Source organism: Orcinus orca, chromosome 2 (genome assembly GCF_937001465.1).
Source record: "Orcinus orca chromosome 2, mOrcOrc1.1, whole genome shotgun sequence".
Lineage (NCBI taxonomy): Eukaryota > Metazoa > Chordata > Mammalia > Artiodactyla > Delphinidae > Orcinus > Orcinus orca.
The window spans coordinates 88,195,843-88,219,436 of record NC_064560.1 but is presented as its reverse complement, the minus strand read 5'-3'; the positions used below and the strand labels follow the sequence as shown (position 1 = coordinate 88,219,436).

General features: G+C 37.1%; 1 protein-coding gene across 4 annotated transcripts in view; it reads left to right on the top strand.

Moving 5' to 3' along the window:
• The window catches only part of LRRC49 (leucine rich repeat containing 49), a 130,037-nt gene extending 114,604 nt beyond the window's left edge, over nt 1-15,433 (top strand). For 2 of the 4 annotated variants that reach the window (XM_033439978.2, XM_004276255.4), the window contains 3 exons: nt 2,032-2,141; nt 8,906-9,059; nt 14,749-15,433. In XM_033439978.2, coding sequence (XP_033295869.2) covers nt 2,032-2,141; nt 8,906-9,059; nt 14,749-14,952 — 468 coding nt within the window. In that variant the 3' untranslated portion in view covers nt 14,953-15,433. The remainder of the gene's footprint in view (nt 1-2,031; nt 2,142-8,905; nt 9,060-14,748) is intronic. The other 2 variants (XM_049705840.1, XM_049705841.1) reach the window with 1 other exon arrangement.
• The last annotated feature ends 8,161 nt before the right edge of the window (nt 15,434-23,594 follow it).

Sequence of the window (23,594 nt, the reverse complement as noted above, 5' to 3'; positions counted from 1 at the left end):
GAACTGAATTTAAATAATAATCTCTAATATGCTGTTAGTATTATTGTGATTACCTCTTAAAATTCAGACCTCCTTATTGTAAGATGAACTATAATCAACTTTGCTAGCATGGTGGTAATAGCAACTGTATTTCCCTGCAGCTGATACACTGTAAGTAACTCTAGCCTAAAATTCCAAAACTACAGCATACCATTAGGAGACTGGAGGTCTCTGGGTCATTGTACAAAAGCCATGTGAAATTTGTATCAACCATGGAAGGCCCATGACCACAATATCAGCCATCTGTTGAAGATGTAGGGCAAACCTGGGACCTTCAGATGACTATTAATTTCTCCAGCTAGTTCTCAAGAGATTTGTTTCAGCTTTATGTACCCTCTTGGTACTTCCCCAGGGAGGCTGCAAGTCACTGGTCAGATCTAATAATTAATTCCAAAAGTTTCCAAAGCTAGCCTACACTGGAAGTAGAATAGTTATTTTTGCTATGGGTGAGTAATTCTCCCTCATTAATGGCCAAATCGTTATCTCAATTAACCCTAAATAGTGTATTTACCCAAATATGGATCACTACTGGAGATGTAATAATTATTATAAAACCTTGAGATAGGAAGTAATAGTATAATATAATTGTATAAAATAGAGAAGAATGAGAAAGAACCAATGTAATTTATTCTTATTTAAAGTTCCGAAAATGTCAATGCCAGGGATATTTGACCCTTTAATAAAAACCTAAAATAAAACTGCTTATCTCATCCTTGACAATATATAATAATGTTATACTATATTTCTACTTCTCTTTGTATAAGAGAGAATGATATTGCTTGAGGAGACTTAAATTGAATTATGAGCATCAAGAGGAAAAGATGGAGTAGTGCCCAGCACTGGCCACTAGGTGACTATATTAGACCAAACAACTTAGTTGTGAGCTGAAGGACGGATTTCAGGGAGCAGCAGCCTCATTAACTATGAAAGTCTAGGGAAGGGAAGGGAAAGAGTCACTCTGCACTGATTCATGTGTATAAGATGCTTGTGAATTATGGATTTAGTTTCCAGAAATTCCTGTGTAGTGTATTATAGCTAGTGTAAAGAATAAAGTTTTTAAAAATGCAAAATTTAACTATACCAGGGTTTCTCAACCTCAAATGCTCTGTTGAGATTTTGGATCAGATAATTCTTTATAGTGGGAACTGTCCTGTGCATTGTAGGACATTTAACAGCATCCCTGGCTTCCACCCACTGGATGCTAGTAACACCCCTCCACCAGGTGCAATAAACCAAAATCATCTCCAAACATTGCCAAATGTTCCCTAGGGGCCAAAATGGCCCCTGATTGGGAACCACTGCATTATATTGAGAATCTAATAGTATTTAAAATGCAAGCAACCTAACTTTATATTAAAAAATATGCCCAGATATTAATACAAGTCCTGCTTTTAGTAGTTTCTTGGTTAACATAGGAAGGAGCCCTCATGGGAGATATATCTGTGACAGATTATTCCTTGTGGGGAGAAAGGCGGACAAAATTTCAGAACGAATAGGAGTGCCTTTCCTAATCCAATGTTCATTCCTTCAGAAAGGGACAAAATTATCCTTTTAGGAACAAGGTATGAACAACACCTTGTCTTACCTTTGACACATTATTAAAGTCAATCTATTCCATTGACACTTGAGATTTTTCCCCCTAAATCATTCTACTCAAAGAAGCTATAGGATTTTTTTAAAAAATTCATTAAGAATTTAAGGTGTCTCAAGTATTATCCTTAGGAACCATGGCTTCTAAATCAGAGCTAACTCCTCACTTCCCAGCCATCATCCATCACCATGGGCCACACTTGTATCAATACATCTTCATTTTAATCAAGTGCAAGGAAGAAAAAGAAATATCAATGAGAACTCACTCTCCTCTTACAGCCCAGGAGAATGTATTTTTCTGGACTAAAAGTATTTAATCTGGAAATTTCTATGGAATTATGTTAGTTATATCAAGCTAAGAGGCAATGTCATTTTTGACCCTTCTCCTTCATATCTCTTCAGGTGACGCAAAATGATATGATAATGGCTGAAAGGCTCTTTGGAATCCTAGCACATGTAGCATCTTCTGAATTACCCCAGTACCATCTGATTTCAATTCTGGGTGATGCCAGGTAAACTTTAATTTCTATAGTTTTTATAGAAGTACTGTTGCACTAGAAAAAGAAATATATTCCACACACCTCTTAATTATGCTATTTATTCATCCCACAAACATCCTAAATTTGTTTTGTGTCTGGCCCTCTCCAAAGTGTTGGAGGTATAAAGATGAATAAGGCAAAGTTCTTGCTCTTGTGTGGCTTATAAGCTAATAAATTAACTTACTAGCTTATAAGCTAATAAGTTAAAGACATTTCAGATGCTATAAGAGAGGGCTGTAGGAGCATAAGAGACACTACACTTTGGAAAAACATTGGTGAAGGCTTCACAAAGGAGGTAACATTTTTCTAGTTCTTCAGGAATACATAGGAGTTTTTTCAGGTACAGGGTATGAGGGAAAGAGATCTGCAAAGGCACAAGGAATTGTAAATAGTTCAATATAATTGGAGCATAGGATGATTGCGAATTGTGATAGGAGATGAAGGTAGAAAGACTGATTGTGATCTGATTTTGAAGAGCCCAGAAATCCATGAAAAACAAAACTGAATACTGTGCTTTGTAATTAATTAAGCACAACAATCTGTGATTAGATTCATGTTCTAGAAAGGCTGCCATTTAAGAGGACAGAGATGGAAGGAATGGAGACCAATCAAGAGGCTAGTCTGTAGTCCAGGAGAGAGATTATAAGGGTCTGAACTAAGACAGTGAGAATTGAGAAGAGGATAATTTGAAAAATACTTCGAAGGCGTGTACCTGACAGAAAACACTGACTGACGGGATGTGGCATAGATAGAAGGAGAAAAGTCAAAGATGGTGTGTTAGTCATGATTCAGTTATAGATAATTCACTCTGGCTAGAGTAAGGAGAAAACAGTTGATATATAAGAAATTAATTATCTACAGAATCATTGGGAGGAATAGGGAAGCCGTCTCTAGACTGGGCCTGGAAAGGATCTCAGAATGATACACAGAACCAGTCCACCAAGGAAACGGCTACCTTTGCTATAGTCTGGGAGCTGGGTGATCAGGGGGCTTGTCCTGACCTCGACCTCCAGGATCTTACCACTTTTTACTTTGAGGATCAGGAAGTTCCCCATTCCCCTCCCCAAAACTTGGCTCCAGAGCCGTGCTACCCTACTATAATCTATACCAACAAAATGGGTATCCTGTGTGCTTACTTCCCCACTTAGTTCAGTTCTGATTGCATTGGTGTGAGGAGAAAAGGAGCAGAGTTGTCTCTAAGAAATTATAACCAAAGCCAATCTTCAGGTAAATTTGCAGCCTGAGTTTATAATACATGCATAGTTTAAAATAATTTCAAAATTTAAACATTACTATCTCTAGATACCTGGTAAAAACAAATGCACCTTCTGTCTGGAGGAAGTTACTCTCATCCTATCTCAGATAATCCCCATGGATAATTTTTAAGGACAATGACGAACACACAATGAAAAGAATTTTTTTTAAATAGCCAAGCACACAAGGAAATAAGGCACCATGTATAAGAACTAGCAGGAAAAAAATAGACCACAGAAACAGACCCACAAATACTTTAGATTTGGCATTATCACTTATAGATTATAAAATGACTATGCCTAATATATCAATATTTCATGGTATAAAAAACAAAGTTGAAAATACCTGGAGAAAGCAGGAAATTTAAAAAAAGTGATCTATCAGATTTGAAGGGAAACTAAAGGAACTTCTATAAATGAAAAATATAATAAGCATAATTATTAAAGCTTAATTAAGAGGTTTAACAACCAATTAGACACACCTGAAAAGAGAATCAGTAAACTGGGAAATAAACTAGAGAAGATTTTGCAAAATGCAGAACAAAGAAATATGGAAAAATGGTTAAGAAATTTGAAGATGGAGTGACTTAGAAGATTTAACATATGTTTGGAGTTTCAAAAAGACACAATAGAGAGCATGGGATAGAGATAACAGCAAAGAATTTTTTCAGAATTGATAAAATACACTAATCTACACATTAAATAAACTCATCCGTTCCAAATTTGTTAAATTAAAAGAAATCTACACCTAGTCACATCACAGAACACTGACTATAAAGTAAAAATTTTTCAACAACCAGGAAAAGAGAGGTTATCTTCAAAGGAGTGCACATCAACAGTTGACTTCATAACAGCAACAGTGGAAGCCAGAAGACAGGGTAATGAATGTGTTCAATATACTGAAGTAAATTAATTGCCAAGCTAGAATTCCATACAGGCAAAAAAGTCTTTTAAGAATGAAGGTGTCTGCTTCCCACTAGCTATCTACCTTACGTTTGGTAGTGTATACATGTCCATGCCTCTTTATTGCTGGAGGGGTGGGATAGGGAGGGTGGGAGGGAGGGTGACGCGGGCGGGAAGAGATATGGGAACATATGTATATATGTGGCTGGTTCATTTTGTTGTGAAGCTGAGGCTAGCATACCATTGTGGAGCAATTGTGCTCCAATAAAGATGTTTAAAAAAATAAAAAAATAAAAAAAAAAATAAAAAAAAAAAGAAAGTCCCGGATGCACCGTGTAGGGTCAAAACCTCCCCCACTCGACATGCAAGAGGAGTTGACGTTGGAAGACTCGAAGAACAAGGAAGAAGGTGGTCTTCTCCTCCTCCCCTCTTTTCCTTTGATTAGAAAAATATAAGCCCCTGAGCACTCAGGGCAGCACAATGCTCGCCTGCCTGCTCGTAAGCCTCACAAGCATCCTATTCTAATAAAGCACTTCTGTCCAAAAAAAAAAAGAAAAAAAAAAGAAAAGAATGAAGGTGTAAGGGACTCCCCTGGTGTCACAGTGATTAAGAATCCGTCTGCCAATGCAAGAGACACGGGTTCAAGCCCTGGTCTGGGAAGATCCCACATGCCGCGGAGCAACTAAGCCCATGCACCACAACTACTGAGTCTGCTCTCTAGAGCCCACGAGCCACAACTACCGAACCCTCGTGTCACAACTACTGAAGCCTGCGCTCCTAGCGACCATGCTCCGTGACAAGAGAAGCGCACTGCAACGAAGAGTAGCCCTTGCTCACAGCAAGTAGAGAAAGCCCACGCATGGCAACAAAGACCCAACACAGCCAAAAAAAACACAATTTTTAATAAATAAATTAAAATAACCTTAAAAAAATGAATGAAGGTGAAATAAAGACATTTTAAAACAAAATAATAAAAACAAAACTTAAGAGATTTCCCATCAGTATTCCTGCAGTAAATGATAAAGCCTATAATTAAGGCAGAAAGAAACTGATCCCAGATAGAAATTCTGAGGTGCAGGAAGAGCTAAAGAGCAAGGAAAGTATTAAATTTGTGGGATAAAACTAAATGAACATTGACTATATAAAGCAACAATAATAGTATTGTGAGATTTTAAAATGTAGAATTAAAATACACTACAATAGTAGTATATATATTGGGAGGGGTAGATGGAATTATAGTTTTCTAGGTCCTTGTATTATCTAGGATGAAGATATAGTAATTAAGTTTAAATGTTAGTAAGTTAAGAGTGCATGTTGTAATTTCTTTGGTAACCAAAGAATAAAAGAGTATATAGCTTCCAAACTAGTAAGGTCAGGGCAGGGGTGAGAAGTGGGGAGAAGAAAAAAAGGAAAAGAAACATAGAATATTTGGTCAAAAAGAAAGAAAATAAAATGTTAGATTTAACCTAAATACTAGTATATCAGCAATTACACTTGTACCAAGACTCAGTGACTTAAAAACAAGAAACATTTTCCCACTGAGTCTATAGGTTAGCTGGGTGCTTCTTCTGCTCTCAGCTCCAGACCTCATGCATCTGCAGTCACCTGAGGGTTGGATAGGCAGCTCTGCAGATCTTCCCTAAGCTCTCTCACTTTTGGGGAGTCTGAGAAGTTGTAAGCTGGTCTATAAAGACCTTACTTAGGACAACTTGTTTCTGCTCCACATGGTCTTTCATATACCAGAAATCTTCCTGGGCTTGTTTTCATGGCAAAGGCAGGGTTTGAAGAGAGCACAGAAACATGAAAGGCCCCTTGAAGCCTAGGCTAAGAACTGGTACACCATGATTTCCCACATTCTATTGGTCACAGTCACAGAGCAAGATTTAAGAGGCTCGGAGGTATACTTACCTAACTGTGAAATAATATTGTAAAGGGCATGGATTCAAGGGAGCCATTAATTATGACCGAATCTACCTCAATGATAAAATGCAGATGTACTAATTGTTCTGGTTAAAAGTCAAAGATTGTCAGACTCAATTTAAAAAAAAGGAAGTACTACTGTATGTTGTTGAAAAGAGACACATCTGAAACATAAGGTTACATAAAGTTTGAAAGTAAAAAAGTGGTAAAAGATAAACAACATCAATACTAACCAAATAAAAACAAAGGAGCCATTGAGGACTAAATAAACTAAGGGTAAAAGCAATACTAGAAATAAAGAGGATCATTTCAAGTGATAACAGGTTCAGTTTGCCAGAAATATCAATTTGCTAATTTAATTTGTCTGCAACCTATAAGCTTAGCCTTAAAAACTTATAAACCAAAAATTGACATTACTGCAAGCCCACAGCTGCAGTGGGAAGTTTTAATATACCTCTGATTAATTAATAGAAAAAGGCTGTAAAATACTTGAACAACATGATTAACAAACTTGACTTAGCCATTTAGAGAACATTACCCGGAACAACTGCAGAACACAAATTCTTTTCAAGCATTACTATCCAGAAAGCAGATGTCAACAGATTCCAAAGGATTTACCATGGACTATGCTCTCCATTCAAAATGCAATTAAACTTTAACTCAGTTACAAATGTTAGCTAGGAAATCCCCATGTATTTGGAAATTAATGCATTTCTAAATAAACTACAAGTTAAAGACAATTTTATAATGTAATTTTGAAACGACCTTGAACTGAAATGTAATAAAAAAATACCACATTTCAAAACTTGTGAGATAAGTTACCGTGGTGCTAAATGGAAATATTTTAGCCCTGAAATGTGTACATTAGGAAAGAATAAAGACTGAAAATGAATGAGCTAAACATTTACCTAAAGAAGTTAGGAAAACAATAGCAAAATAATCCTGAAGCAAGTTAAAGAAAAGAAATAATGACATTAAAAACATAATTAATGAAAAATTGATTATTTGAAAAGACTAATAAAAGTGATGGATAATTTGTATATTGCTTTTGTAATTAAAAATCAATAAAATAAATGCAGATAAATACCTATATGTTACTTCTTCTTTTTAAGAGTGAGAAAATTATGCTACTGAAATATCCAGTAAAAGGGACTGATTATGTAAATTGATCTACATCACAATTGAATTTTATTCATTCATTAAAATATTAATTTTAATAACATAGAAAATGCTTATTATATACCATTAAGCAAAAACAGTATACAAAACTGAATGTTTAGTATGATTTTTTTTTTTACATCTTTACTGGAGTATAATTGCTTTACAATTATGATCTTAACTTTTCACAAAAATTTATAGAAAAAGCCTGCAAAGAAATATGTCTAATGTGAACAATGTTAATGATTTACATAGATTTATATGCTATAGACTTATGGGTGATTTTACTCTATTTTTTTATACTTTTCAAAATGCATACCCCTTATAATTTCTAAAACAGTTGTGTTATACTCTTAAATTGGGAAAAGGAAGACATTTTTAAAATGTCTTTTCTGCTCCCAATCTTCAGTTCACAGTTCATAGTAAAGTATTTATATCACTTCCTTGAGAGACACGCTAAGTGGTAGAAACCAGAAAGTGACCTTCATGAAGGATGAGTTGCAGTCCTCTGGAATTCTAGGCTTATGGGTCTGCAAGTGATGCTATGAGCACTGTTTCTGTTCTTCATAATCAAACGAAGCTTCCTGTTTCATTATTTACCTCCTAATAAGATCTTACCCTGATATGATAACAGTTAGAGGTTTTCGGATTTTTTGTGTTTTGTTTTTACCTAAACTTAAACCAGTATTCCATTCCATTTCTTTTTTATATATATAAATTTATTTATTTTATTTGTTCATTTTTGGCTGCATTGGGTCTTCTTTGCTGCACACGGGCTTTCTCTAGTTGTGGTGAGCGGGGGCTACTCTTCATTGCAGTGAGTGTGCTTCTCATTGTTGTGGCTTCTCTTTTTGTGGAGCATGGGCTCTAGGCACATGGGCTTCAGTAGTTGTGGCACACAGGCTCAGTAGTTGTGGCCCACGGGCTCTAGAGCTCAGGCTCAGTAGTTATGGTGCACGGGCTTTGTTGCTTCGCAGCATATGGGATCTTCCCAGACCAGACATCGAACCCATGTCCCCTGCATTGGCAGGCGGATTCTTAACAGCTGCAGCACCAGGGGAGTCCCTCCATTCCATTTCTAGCTATGGGCAATACTACTGAGCTGCATAATAGAATTATGAACTGTTTGTGTGATTTATAAGATGTGTAACTAACATGTTTTATGGGATATAAAGACTTTGAAAGTTTGGTCTACTGCGTGTGTAATTAGGGTTGGTCCTCTGTGATTCTTTAAGTTTTATTTTTATTTTTTTAGAGTTTTTTCAGTTTAGAAATGCTTGAGACATGTTTTTGTTGATGATTGGTAGTTGTGAAACAAAAGAATTTGAGTTGTATAGCTTAATTAGTAGAGAGATTGGGGTAGTGAACTGACTTAAAAAAACTCAAACTCATAAAACAGATATTCAAAAAAGCATATGCTACCCTCTAAAGTCAACAAAAACTGGACATATTTTCACAAATCACATAAGTAACTCTCTAAATCTCTTTACTGTCTTTCTACAGGAAGAAGCAATTCCGGCATCTTCTTGAAACGAAAGGGAAAAAACCTGGTATTGTCAATGAAGAAAATAATGATAGCAAGAGACTTGTGGGAGAAAGCACAAATCGTGCTACACTAAATTATACCACAAGAGACTTTTATAATGAAAAGCTAGAGGTAAAACTGTCATTATCTTTGGAAGCTATTGTCTGGATAAATCCCAAATGGCTTGAGACTTGGGAGTTGTACGTTTCTCTCCTAATCAGTTAGGATAACCTTTTTTTGTTCTGGAATGTTAGCCAGCCTTATATACAGAGCTGGGGACAGTAGGCACCAAGGCATTGGGGAGAAGTAGAACCCATAGTTTCAATATATTGAAGCAGAAAAAAAAAAATGTTCAAAAGAAGTAGGTACCAAAAATCTAGACCAAAGTAGGTCCAGATCTCTCTGAATTAAGAAAAGTGATATAGGTTTGCTCTGAGTACTTAACTAGCCTGTGCCGGACTGGCAGAGGACACAGCAGAACCTCCGTTTCTGTTCTCTTTGCCTAGGTCCTTGATGTTTTAATTCACTATTTTATTCTCCTACACCATTACCTTCTGTGTTCTTAGTCACATAATTTTAACCTATTCTGTTTCCACTGTAGCTATTTAGACAGAAAAGCTGGAACCAATTCTTTATTCCTTTATGTATTCAGAAGTTTACTGAGGGAATATTGTGTTAGGGTGCTGCAGAACTACACAGAAGAAAACCATGCAGTGCCTGCCTTGATGGAACTCAGAGAAAGCTGAAGAAACAAGTCATCTAAATAACAATAGAAAGTTAAGATTCTACAAGAGATTTTGAGGGGACTAAGTGGTGTGTGTATATATATATATATGGTGTGGTTATATATACGTATACACAAAATGGCCAAACATTTTTCAAATGTTTTATAACAGCTGTGAGATTCTTTATTCAAACCATATTGTAGCTGGAAACTCAGTATTTCAAAAGAAAGCAAAACAGCAGAGCTGTTCTTGTTGTAGATGGAGTTCATAGCTTTATTTGATTGGATCTTCTATTCTTTTCCTTTCCCTCACCTCACCCCCAGTCCTGAAGCATCTTTTCTGGAACCCATAGGGCTCTAAGGATTATAGCTTGAAAAATACTTGAGAACTCAGTGCAACAGTATTTTTATAGCATCCTGAAAAATGTTCAGATTCTGCTTTAAATTTTTCTGGTGAAGAAAGGTTGCTGCTTCCTGAGGTAGCTGCATATCACTGAACAACTCTAACAGTGAAGAAATTCTTACCCATGTTAAGCTGAAATCTGCCTCCTAATAACTTTCAGTTAGTGATCCTAGTAGTATTGCCTTATGTAGAAAAGAGAACAAGTCTTTCTTATGAAAACTCTTCAAATACTTGAAGTCAGTTCCTTGAAGTCCTCTCTATAGTCATACTTTCATTCATTCAAAAATCATTTGTTGAGCACTGATCGCACATAATACTTGGGCTGTAAGAAGTCACTGTGCTTATCCTCATGGATCTCACATTCTAATGGGGGTGATAGACATGTGCAGGGATAAATGTAAATCACTACATCAAGAGAGTAGAAGAGGGATAGCTTATCTTGGTCAAGAGAGGCTTTCTAGAGAAGAAGCTTCCTGAAATCTTAAAGGATAAAATATAGCTATATGATAAAGGGAAAAGGGCATTTCTAGGAAATAGCACAGTATGAATAAAAGACCTGGAAGCATAAATTAGATAAGGAGAGGGCCAGGAACTTTAAGCAGTTCACTGTTGTTGAAGCACGGAGACTGAGGTAGATGGTGTTAGAAGATGAGACTGGGAAGGTAGTAAGAGGGGAAAGAGATTGAATTTAATCCCTTGGCAAATAGGAGCTTCCTGATGTTGCGAAGAGGGAAAATGAAAGCCAAGCTGGCAGGATTATGAGTCCTGTCTTCCTGAAAGCAGTCAGTTCTAGGAGTCAAAAATTAATACTGATTTCAATAAAGGACATTTAGAAAAATATCAAAGAGCTGCTTGCAAAACAAGAACAGTTTCATAGAGAAATCTACCAACTCTTTAAGGAACAGACAATTCCAATAATTCTTGAATTGTTCAAGAGTATTAAAAAAGAGGAAAACTTTTTCACTTTTTAAAGTCAGACAGTGTAACATTGAATCCAAACCTTCCAGGACTGCACAGAAAAAGAAAAGCCAGACCAAATACCTAAGAATATTGATGATGCAAAAATCCTTAAAAAATTATATCAAGCAAAATACAGCAGAACATTAAATGAATAATGAAACATTACAGCCAAGTATGGTTTAGTCTAGGAATGTGAGAAATATTCGATATCAGTAAATTATTAATAGATCTAAGGTAAAAATTTGTGATTATTTCTATATTCAAAAGGCATTTCATACAATTCAACATCTGTCCTTAATTTTTTCAACTCAATAAATAGGATAATTAGAAATTGGATAGATAGCTGTAGTAATTAAGGCAGTATAGGAATAGATACATAGACCCATGGACGAAATAGCCAGAACTATCCCACGTATATAGGAAAACTTTATACAGATAGCAGGTATTGCAGACTAGTACAGACAGACTATCTAATAAATGCTACTGAGGAAATGGAATATCAAATCAGAAATAAATACAGACCCCCTACTGCACACCACACAAGAAAAATTAACTCCATATCAAATAACCCAAGTATGAAAAGCAAAACTTTAAAGTTCTCATTTAAAAAACAGATGAAACTATGACCTTGATTGGGTAGGCTATGATTTTCTAAAATCCCAAAGGCACAAACTAGAGGGGAAAAATTTGATAAATTTGGCAGTAGAAGTCATTTTTAGTCAAAACAGGGATCGTTTCAGTGGAGTCATATAAGCAGAGTCCTGATTAAAGTGGTTTGAGCAGTAAACAAGCAATCAAGAAGTAAAGACAGCGAACGCTGACTACTGTTTTGAGAAATATCAAAGGGAAAAGAAAAAACCTGAAGCCACATAACATTATAGAAAGAATACTACACCATTAGGAGACCTGGATTTGAGCCCATGATTCCACCACTTATTTATTGCCTGAAAGACCTTGCCCATGTCCCTTAATCTCTTTCTATCGACTCACAACCTGGCATTCACCACTTCTTAAAAAATATTTAAATCACTGCAACACAAAGTGCTCATTCTCTCTCCTCTGTATATCCTGAGTTGTTAAAGGAATTACTTGAAGTAATTTTCTCACAAATCAGGGTAAGCAGACCCTTTCATTATACATATGACATGTATAATTCTGTTGCTTGGTAGTTGTTCATTCAACCTCCTGACTCATTCTAAAAAAGATTTAAGGGGCTTCCCTGGTGGCGCAGTGGTTGAGAATCTGCCTGCTAATGCAGGGGACATGGGTTCGAGCCCTGGTCTGGGAGGATCTCACATGCCACGGAGCAACTAGGCCCGTGAGCCACAACTACTGAGCCTGCGCGTCTGGAGCCTGTGCTCCACAACAAGAGAGGCCGCGACAGTGAGAGGCCCGTGCACCGTGATGAAGAGTGGCCCCCGCTTGCCGCAACTAGAGAAAGCCCTCGCACAGAAACGAAGACCCAACACAGCAAAAATAAATAAATAAATTAACTCCTACCCCCAACATCTTAAAAAAAAAAAAAAAAGATTTAAGATGGACGGAGAGCTGAAAGGGACTTTAAAGAATCCAGTCATGTTCTTAGACAGGTAAGGAAAACTGGAAACTTAGGTGAACTACTGAGGCTCACATGGTGAGATCCTGACTGAACTGCCTCTAGAACTCAGACCTTCTGATTCCTGACCTTGGCTTCCTTCACAGTATATCATGCTGTTTCCTGAAGTCTTCTTGACCACCCCAGCACAAAGGGCTCTCGCTTCTTTGAGCAACGATTGTATTTGCCATCTAAACATCTCATTCAGCACTTATTTACTGTTTCATTTCTTTCAGTTAAGCTTTTAACATGTGTAGGCCATTGTTAATCCCTGAATGGTGAGTGATTACATAGAGAAATCTTATATGTCATAGGAAAATTTCCAAAATATGCCTCTGTTAGAGGAAGTTAGTGACACTTGGGACTCACCATTAATTTATATTAATTAATCAAGAATCTAAAACATATTTCATTGTTTTATAAATTGTAAAAATTTAGAAAAGGAAGAGAAATAGAAAAAAGGAACAAAAAATACTCATTGTCTCAATACCCAAAGACAATCTTAATGACACTTCAGTATATTTTTTTATTAATTTTCTATATATTTTTGTAACTTTTAAATGAAAATTTCAAACATACAACAAAGTTGAAAGAATTTTACAGTAAACACCCAATACCCAAACCTAAATTCTACTCTTAGTATTGTACTGTACAGTGTACTTGCTTTGTCACTTATCTATGCATTTACCCATCCTCTATCCATCAACAATCCACCTTATTTTTAAAATTTATTTTAAAGTAATTGCACACATTACCACACCTCTCCCTAAATAATTCAGCATGCAGATCATTAGAGTTCAGTATTTCATGTAGTTTCTTATTTTGAGGTAAAATTTATATACAATGAAATGTAAATCTTAGGAGTACAGTTGCTAAGTTTTGACAAATACATACACTTATGTAACCCAACCTCTATCAAAATTTCATTTTGTATTTTTCTTTTTCCACTTAACATTATAATGTAAGCATTTTCCTTGTGATTACAAATCTCTGTAGTGTGATTTTAATGGCAACATTTGTTGATATTTTAAATTTAACTATTTTAAAATTATTTTGGTGTTTTGATTTGAGTTGGAGGTTTCAGTATATCCTTTTCCAAGTAGTTAAACCTATTGACTCATTGACATTTATTATTTCTTTCTTCCTCCATTTATGTGAATGGCTTCTTCTATAATTCTGATTACCTGATCTATTCCATTGACTTTTTTTCCATATATATTATGGCACTTTCCATCATCATGCCTAGATACTCAAAGTATCAACAGCCGAAATAAAAGTTGAATTTTTGCATTAATCAAAATGGCTTTGTTTCAGCCTCTAGGATGATATCGAGGCCCAGTGCCCCAGTAGCCTCGGGCCCAAAACTTCCTCTGTTGTGTTTTGAACCCAGGTTTTTCATTTGCAGACTGCCAGACCCAGAAGTTGAGTGGGAACACTGTCTCTTCTGAAGGCCAAGTTCTGGGTCCCAGGCTTGTATATATGTCCTCTTCCTCCTCCTTGTACACTTTTCCCCGACTTTGTCCAAATGGTCTTGGCCACATAAGTCAGTGTAATGCATCACTACATGCTTTCCTAAAATACAGAGTGAATTCAGAGTATGGATATTTCAGATATGTATATGGATATTAACTGACCTCATACTAATTAAGAGTGTCAGCCTCAGTGCCCTGATATATTTACTACTAGAAGTCATGAATCTATGCATTCAGTTAATTTGTGCGAAGTAAACTACTTGCACTGAGAAAGGAGAAAGTCTATCAATGAAGAAATAGTTGTTATGATCCAGTGATTCCAATAAAGAAACACTTTTCTTAACTGTAGTTTAAAAGCTTTATTTCCCCCCACAATTAGCAAATGGGTTTCATATTAGTTCACCTGGAAGTTTTCTTCCTATAGCTGCCAAGAAATACATTTTTAACAGAGCTGTCCCACGGAGGTGGGAGTGGACTGGAGAGAAGTGAGCTCCCAGTTGCTGTCTTTACTCAAGCAGAGCTCTGTGTCCAGAGTGTCTAGGAAAGTCTTCTTGCTATGAGGGGTGGGGGTCAGAATAGATTATTTCAAGTTTCTCTGGTTCAGGTAATTGTTGCTTTGGTTTTGGGATTAATTATGATTGACTGTAAAATGTTCTTTTTTTAAACAGGAAATAAAGGAAAAAAAGAAATTCTGCAAGATGTACATCGAGGATCTTGTGAAGGAAGCCACAGAAATCAACATGAAAAATGAGGCTTTGCAGAAGCTTTGGCCACAGATGTTCATTGAGCTTGTTAGGGACGCAGTCATGGAGATCCGCAATAAAAATTCCTATATGAAGCTTTGCCTACAGCAGATAACTGACCAAAAATAGAAATGGCTTTTAGTTACAGTTGATTTTTGCAGTTTTATGTTTTTGAAGGTTGAAAATATGCAGGTTAAACATGTTAAAACAGCAACAACGCTATCCTACAAATTAGACTAGCGTCAAAGCATTATTGCCTACTGTTCTTGTAGTTAAAGGTTAGGAAGAAAAGAAGGAAAGAGAGGGAAAGGGAGGAGTCATTTCCTATGTATGTTGACCAAGCAATCTTTGGGAACTAAGCAGTCTTTAGAGATAGCCTGGGCCTCGAATGGGCCCCGCATCTTCAGCTCTTGCTTTTGACTGGTGCCCCTGCTATAGCCCAAAGCACGTAGTGTTTGCTCATGGTTCAGCATGAGTTGCTTCTGTCTACTTTCAGCTGATAATTTTTAGTTACTTGCCTCTTTATTTTATGTCATTATTTCAAAGCCAAAAATATGTTCTTTTTTATGAGTGAAGAATAAACTTATTAATAAATTAGTTTAAAAGAAAATGTGTTTGCCTCCTTAATCCGGTCAGAATTGTCATATTTATTATATGTTTCTCTTTAGCTGAGTGGGAGCCCTTCTCTTCACTTATATAGGAAGAGGCCTCATTATTCTAAGGATGCATCCTCAGGGCACCAAAGGGGGTCCTGGGGGGTCACTATAGGCAGAAGATATGAAAATGAGTCAAAACTGGAGCAGGAAGAAAATGCTTTTTCTTAGGAGATCCTGAGTGTATGTAAAATGTGGTGACTAATCATTAAGTCTGCTTCTCTGAATGGTGTTTCTTTCTGTTGTTAGCTATTCTAAGGCTCTTTTTTTAGGTAGGCATGTATACCTGTACCTCAAAATTATTAGGGATTTATGAGTGAAAGTTTCTAATTTTTTCTAATTCCAGTTGAAGTTCAAACAGGTAAATAAGATGTAAGCCAGGTGTTGTCATACTTCCTGCTGGTGAGGAGGGTGTTTGGAGCCCATTACCATAGCCAGAAGTGATACAACTTTAGAAACACAATCTTACAGGCCAATAACTAGGAATTCTCCAATTTGCTCACATTTTACCAGGCAACTCTATCACAGCAGGACCACCAGGATGTGGGAAAATGAGAACAGAAGTTATGGGACGACAAAGTCCTACGGAAATGCTCGGAAGGAAGTGAGGTAAGCTGCCTTTGCAGTTCTAAGAAAGGCCTACATCCTTAAGAGCTCGTGGTCACCCTCCCCCAAGAAGGAGTGCTGAAGTTTAGGAAGTTAGCATGATGTTTCAGAACGTAGCCTTTTAAGTCTCACGGTCCTGGGTTTGCATCTTAACACTTCAGCTCCCAGTTTAGTGACCCATCTGCACCTCAATTTCCTCATAATAGTACCTACCTCATAAGATTGTTCTGAGGATCAAATGAGATAATGCATTTAAAGCATTTATCATAATGCCTGGCGCAAAGCGACCACCCAGTAAAAGAAGCTGTTCTTCTTCTAGAAACAGGTCGAACCACAGAGTTGGTGCCCCAGGACAGGAAGAACTCAGGGTCTGCTGATAATCCTCTGTCTCTAAATTGAAACTTATGGACCATCTCTCATCTGTCTGGTAAAGGGTGATCTCTCCCAGGGTCTCTGTCTTATTTGGTAGAGAAATGAGACCTACCTTGAGGGTGATGTTGAGATGAGAAATAAGAATATCTTGTTTGTGGGCTTCTAGGAAATAGGAGAGGCAAGAACATGTGACTCCTCAGGCATGTGGGGAATGGTTGCTCGCTCAAGGCCAGGCAGGTGAATGCCTGGCTGTTTCAGAAATGACCTGTCTAGCTTCCTGAATGCTGCCTCTCCTCCCCTAACCCTCCCACCCCTGATGCTAAAGAGACTTGACCCTCACATTCACATGAATTCTTGCCCCTTCGCAATCCTCCTGGGTATTTAAGGAACCGAAGGTCAGCGCACGCTGACTTGGCAGAAAGCCTACACGCACTGCTGCCTCTGCCCAGACCACCTGCTTCTGGCCTTCTCGTTCCTGAAACCAAACCTCCTTAATGCCCAAGCTTTAGTCACTTGGTCTCTCATCCCTTTGTACCTGAGCCCCCTCTTGACTACCCCCACTGCCTCATACCGATTGATTTCTACTACTTGAATCCTTATTTTTCCTGGTCCCAAACTCCCACTGGCTGTGTCCTCCCATATAATTCTTGTCCCTTGCAGCTAAGCTTCCTCCCAACCCATACTTGCTGGAGTTGCTGGGTGAGAATTACGCCCAGATGAAAGGACAAGGGGACCTGGGTCTACTGTGGCTGGAATCAACTGAGGGCCCTATGTTGCTACTGGTGATCCCTGGAACAAGTTGTCATCTCTACTTGGTACTTTCCAGGATCTTTGGGAAGGGGGGCGAGATGCACAGCCCACAGTCTGAGACTCTCAAGGCTAGTATGTTCTGAAGGATTGCTTTTTTCCAAAAGGGATCTCGAGCAGAAACAGAATATCGCCTCAAAAGCAGAAATGTCCAGTCTGTGCCATCTGGCGAGATGCTGTCCCCCATGTTCTGGTTCAGCAGTTAGGTTGTTACGTGTGCTGTTACATCTGGGGATGGCTGCTAAGTGTGCTGTTGGATCTGAGGCTAGCTAACTGTGCTACTGTCTGAGGATGGTGCTGGTATCAGCTCCCCACTTCCAGAACTTCACTCCACTAAAGGCCTGGCACGTGAGACAGTGAAACCTTACCCTGCTCCTGATCGACCCCTGACGAGGGCAGGGACTACAGTGGATTCATATTCTCCTCCACTGACTAATAATAATCATAACAACAACTAAGATTTATTGGGTGGCATCTTGCATTATTCTAAGGTCTTTACATGCATTGTCTCATTTAATCTTCCCACACTGTGACATACATGTGCTATTACCCCTATTTGAACATTAGAAAACTGAGGCCGAGAGGTTAAAAACCTCACCCAAGGGTATTTCAGCCACTATATAGTAGGTAGGACCTGCATTCATAACCACTGTTAGTCTTAAGCATCTGGCATCTGAGTAAAATAAGTGAAAGAATGAAAAGAAAGGAAGGAAAGGAAAGGAAGAGGAAGGAAAGGAGAGAAGGACAAAAGAAGTGAAAGGAAGAACCTGGCTAGTTAGCAAGGCAAAAATGCAAAATAGAATACAGAGATACTGCTCAGGAGAGTATTAAGTTAAATCTTGAAGAACAAAGGTTAGTTTTCCTAACCTGCTTTTATGGGTCAGCTGGAGATGGAATGGTTACTGTTGCCAAGAAGTTCTGAGCCAAGTTTGAAACTTGATCGCGGTGACTGTGGTTAACCAGTATTGGTGGAATATTTGTTATCTTTGATCCTGATTTTCTACTTAGGTTTATGTTTTCCTGGCTCATCGTATGTATCTTTTGTTACAAGCTACCTCAAATCCTTTCTGGAAAGAGGATAAGGGTAAATAAATGAGCTAAAGTATACCCCAACTCCAAAGAATAAACTACTCCTATATTTTTGGGCAATGAAATACTTTACGGTTTCTCTTCAGGAGACAATGAAACTATTAATTCCTTACACCAGTCTCTCTAAGCTTGAGTTATCAGAGAGTTGACTTCTTTCTTCTCTTTGTTTATCTTGAAATATATCAACATGCAGAAATGCAGGTAGAATAGTATGTCAAATAAATACCCTGTCTCCACCACCAAGCATAACAGATATTAATATTTTTCCACATTTGCTTCAGATTTTAAAAATAAAACATCACAAGTAGAAATGGAGCCTCTGTGTACCTCTTTCCCTAGAGGTACCACTATCCTGAATTTGATGCTTATCATTCATTCATGTTTTCATACGATTCCTATTTATGCATACATGCATAGGGAGTTCATTGAATTGACTTATATTTTCATATTTTATACAAATAGTATCATGCAGTATGTATTTTTTGCATATTTTTTTTCCATTCAGTATTCTGTTTCTGAGCAGCTCTACCCAGAAATATAACTGATGGGAGTAATTCTACTTTCTTTTTTACTACTGTTTGATATTTGGCTGTATGACCAATGCATGATTTATATATCCATTTTCTTGTTGGGGGGCATTGAGTGATTTCTGGTTTATAACTATTACACACAATGCTGCTTTGAATATATGTGCTCACATGTCATGAGTTTTGGGGGTACACAATTGGCAGTGGAGTTTCCGGGTCATATGCACACATTCAACTGCATTAAATATTGTCAAATTGCTTTCTGAAGTCATTATCAGTTTACACTACCACAAGCAGAGAATACAGTTCAGTTGTTTCACATACTCAATGACAATTAGATTTTTTTTTAAAGTCTTTATTGAATTTGTTACAGTATTGCTTCTATTTTATGTTTTGGGTTTTTTTATTATTTTTTTTGGTTGCGAGGCATGTAGAATTTTAGCTCCCCGATCAGGGATCGAACCCGCACCCCCTGCATTGGATGGTGAAGTCTTAACCACTGGACCACCAGGGAAGTCCCGACAATTAGATTTTAATTTTTGCAATCTGATGTGTTAACATGAAGTATGTGTGTGTACTTGATGGTGGCTTTTGTGCCGAGAAGAGATTGTTCAAGACCTTTTTTTTTTTAAATACTTTTATTGGAGTATAATTGCTTTACAATGGTGTGTTAGTTTCTGCTGTATCACAAAGTGAATCAGCTGTACGGATATATATATCTCCATATCCCCTCCTTCTTGCGTCTCCCTCCAGTTCTCCCTATCCCACCCCTCTAGGTGGTCACAAAGCACCGAACTGATCTCCCTGTGCTATGTGGCTGCTTCCCACTAGCTATCTGTTTTACGTTTGGTAATGTATATATGTCCATGCCACTCTCTCACTTCGTGCCAGCTTACCCTTCCCCCTCCCTTTGTCCTCAAGTCCATTCTCTACATCTGCATCTTTATTCCTGTCCTGCCCCTGGGTTCTTCAGAACCACTTTTTTTTTTTTTTTTTAGATTCTATATATATGTGTTAGCATATGGTATTTGTTTTTCTCTTTCTGACTTACTTCACTCTGTATGACAGACTCTAGGTCCATCCACCTCACTACAAATAACTCAATTTCGTTTCTTTTTATGGCTGAGTAATATTCCATTGTATATATGTGCCACATCTTCTTTATCCATTCATCTGTCGACGGACACTTAGGTTGCTTCCATGCAAGACCTTTTTTGAAGGTGAAATTTATATACAGTGAAATGCACTTAAGTGTAAAATCTGATTAATTTTGAAAATATCATCAACATTCAATTAAGATATAAAACATTTCAATCACTTGAGAAAAGTTCTTCTAGTCTATCCTTGCCCTCCCCTATGAGCAACTATTTTTCTAATTTCGTTCACCATTGATTGATTTTGTCTCTTCTAGAACTTCCTGTAAATGGAACAATACAGTATGTACTCCTGTGTCAGGCTTCTTTTACCCAACATATGTTTTTGAGAATCACTCATATTGTTTCATGTATCAGAAATTGATAATTTTTTATTGCATAGTGTGAAGATACCACAATTTGTTTATCCATTCTATTGGGTTGTTTCTAACTTTGGGGCTATTATGAATAAAGACATTTTGTACAAGTCTTTTGTTCAGTGGAACTACTGGGTCAAAGAATAGTTTTAAGTTGGACTTTATAAGGAATTGCCATACATGTTTTCAAAGTGTTTGTATAATTTTACACTCCCTCCAGCAATGTATAGAGAGTTCTAACTGCCCCACATATTTGCCAACATTTGTTGTTGTGAGGCTTTATTATTTTTAACAATTCTAGTGTGGCTTTTTCAGCCATCTCATTGTTGCTTTAATTTTATTTTCTCTGATGTCTAATGATGTGTTTAGTTTTTTTAAATTTTATTTATTTATTTATTTTTGGCTGTGTTGGGTCTTCGTTTCTGTGCATGGGCTTTCTCTAGTTGCGGCGAGCGGGGGCCACTCTTCATCGCGGTGCGCGGGCCTCTCACTGTCGCGGCCTCTCTTGTTGCGGAGCACAAGCTCCAGACGCGCAGGCTCAGTAGTTGTGGCTCACGGGCCTAGTTGCTCCGCGGCATGTGGGATCTTCCCAGACCAGGGCTCGAACCTGTGTCCCCTGCATTGGCAGGCAGATTCTCAACCACTGTGCCACCAGGGAAGCCCCTCTAATGGTGTTAATCATGTTTTTATGTGCTTTTTAGTCATTTTTTTATTTCTTCTTTTGTGAAGTAAATGTTCAGGTCTATTGCCCATTTTTAAAATTTGAATTGTCTTTTTATTATTGATTTGTGTGGGTTCTATATATGTTCTAGGTAAAATACTTCTGTTTTGAATTATGATAGTCAATTCATTGATTTTTCTTTTATGGCAAGTGCTTTTTGATGTTCTCTCTAAAATGATTTGCCTGCCCAAGGTTTGCAAAGATATTCTCCTCTGTTTTCTTCCGGAGGCTTTATAGTTTTAACTATTACATTCAGTACTATTATCTTCCTTGAATTAATTTTTGTGAATACTGTGAAGTAGGGGTCAAACTTCATTTTCTTTTCCATATGGAAACCCAGTTGTTCCTGTATAACTTGGTACACAAAAGTTCCTTTCTCCCATTGAATTGTCTTAGCAATTTATTGGAAAATCAATTGACTTGTGTATGTGTGGGTCTCTTTCTAGACTTACTATTCTTTTCCATTTAAAAAATTTTACATGAATACCATACTGTCATGATTACTGTAGCTCTGTAGTAAGTCTTCAAATCATGTAATGTAGTTCTTTCAACTTTATTTTTATTTTACAAAATTGTTTTAGCTAGTCTAGGTCTTTGCATTTCCATATAAATTTTAAAATCAGGGGCTTCCCTGGTGGCACAGTGGTTGGGAGTCCGCCTGCCAATGCAGTGGACACGGGTTCGTGCCCCGGTCCGGGAGGATCCCACATACTGTGGAACGGCTGGGCCCGTGAGCCATGGCCGCTGAGCCTGCGCGTCCGGAGCCTGTGCTCCGCAACGGGAGAGGCCACAACAGCGAGAGGCCACAACAGTGGGAGGCCCACGTACCGCAAAATAATAATAATAATAAAATCAGCTTGCCAATTTCTACAAAGAAAAAGATTTGGGGCATTTTTATTGGGATTATAGTGGCTCTATAGATGAATTGGGGAAGATAGATATCTTAATATATTGAATCTTCCAATGCATGGATATGAGATATCTCTTCATTTATTTAGATCACTTTTTCAGCAAAATTTTGTAAGTTTCAGTTTAAATTTTATTCTGAAATAAATTTATTTATGACTTTTTTATATTTTAAAGTTTCACTTCCAATTGTTTTTGCTAGTATATAGTAATACAATTTATTTTTATATATAGCTGATCTTCATTATTTGTAGATTCTGTATTTACAAATTCACCTATTTGCTAAAGGATATTTGTAACCCCGAAGTCAATACTCACAGTGCTTTCATGTTCATTCACAGACATGAGCAGGGTGATGAAAAATTTAAGTCAACCAACACACACCTCCCAGCTGAGGTCAGAAGGCAACATTCTGCCTTCTTGTTTTAGTTGTCATAATGTAAACAAGTGTCCTTTTCATGGTATATTTAGTGTCACATTTGTTGCATTTTTATCTTTTCTGTTGGTGATGTTGCTGTTTAAAATGTCCCCTAAGGTAGTGCTCTCTGGTGTTCCTAAGCACAAGATGGTTGTGATGTGCCTAACAAGAAAAATACATGTGTTAGATAAGCTTTGTTCAGGCATGAGTTATAATGCTGTTGGCCATGAGTTCAATGTTATTGAATCAACAATATATATTTTAAAAGATGTCTTTAAACAAAAGCACGCATTAAAAAAAAAGGTTCCTATTGATTGACTGTCCAAAGTGTTGTGCTCAGGTTCATGAGAACGTAACCCTGCATTTCTCCTAGGAGCAAATGTTAGTATTTGCTAATTCAGTGTTCACAACATCTTTATAGGATAAAACTTCAGCAAATAATGAGAATCTACTATATTGACCTTGTATCCTGTAACCATGCTCTCCTAATTTTGATAAATTCTTTTGTGGATTTCTTAGGATTTTCCAAAAATCATTTTGTCTTCAAATACAATGTTACATCTTCCTTTCCAGTTATTATACCCTCTACTTTTTTTTCTTTCTTTATTGCACAGGCTAGGACTGCCAGCTCAATGTCTAAAAGAAATGGTAAGAGTGGTCATCATTGTTTTATTCCTAATCTTACAGTAAAAGTTCGATATTTCACTATAATAAGTTTAGCTGTAGGTTTACATAGATAACCTTTGTCAGACAGGGGAAATTCCCATTTATTCCTAGTTTGCAGAAAGTTTTATATCATAAATGAATATTGACTTTTGTAAAATATTTTTCTACATCTGTTGAAATAATCATATGACCCTTTTCCTTCATGCTGTTAATGTTATTGATTACACTGATTGATTCCCAAAGGTTAAATGAGCTTTGCATTATTACTAGGATAATATAATGATATCCTTTAACATATTACTAGATTTTATTTGCCAAAATTTGTTTAAAGGTGTCTGTGTCTATGTTTATTAGGAATATTGGTCTGTAATATTTTTCCTGTTGCATCTTTTTTAGGCTTTGGTATCAAGGTCAAGTTGGCCTCATAAAACTAGTGGGAAAGTGTTCCCATCTACTGTGTTTTCTGAAAAAAACAGAAGAGCTGTACCCTTTAAAA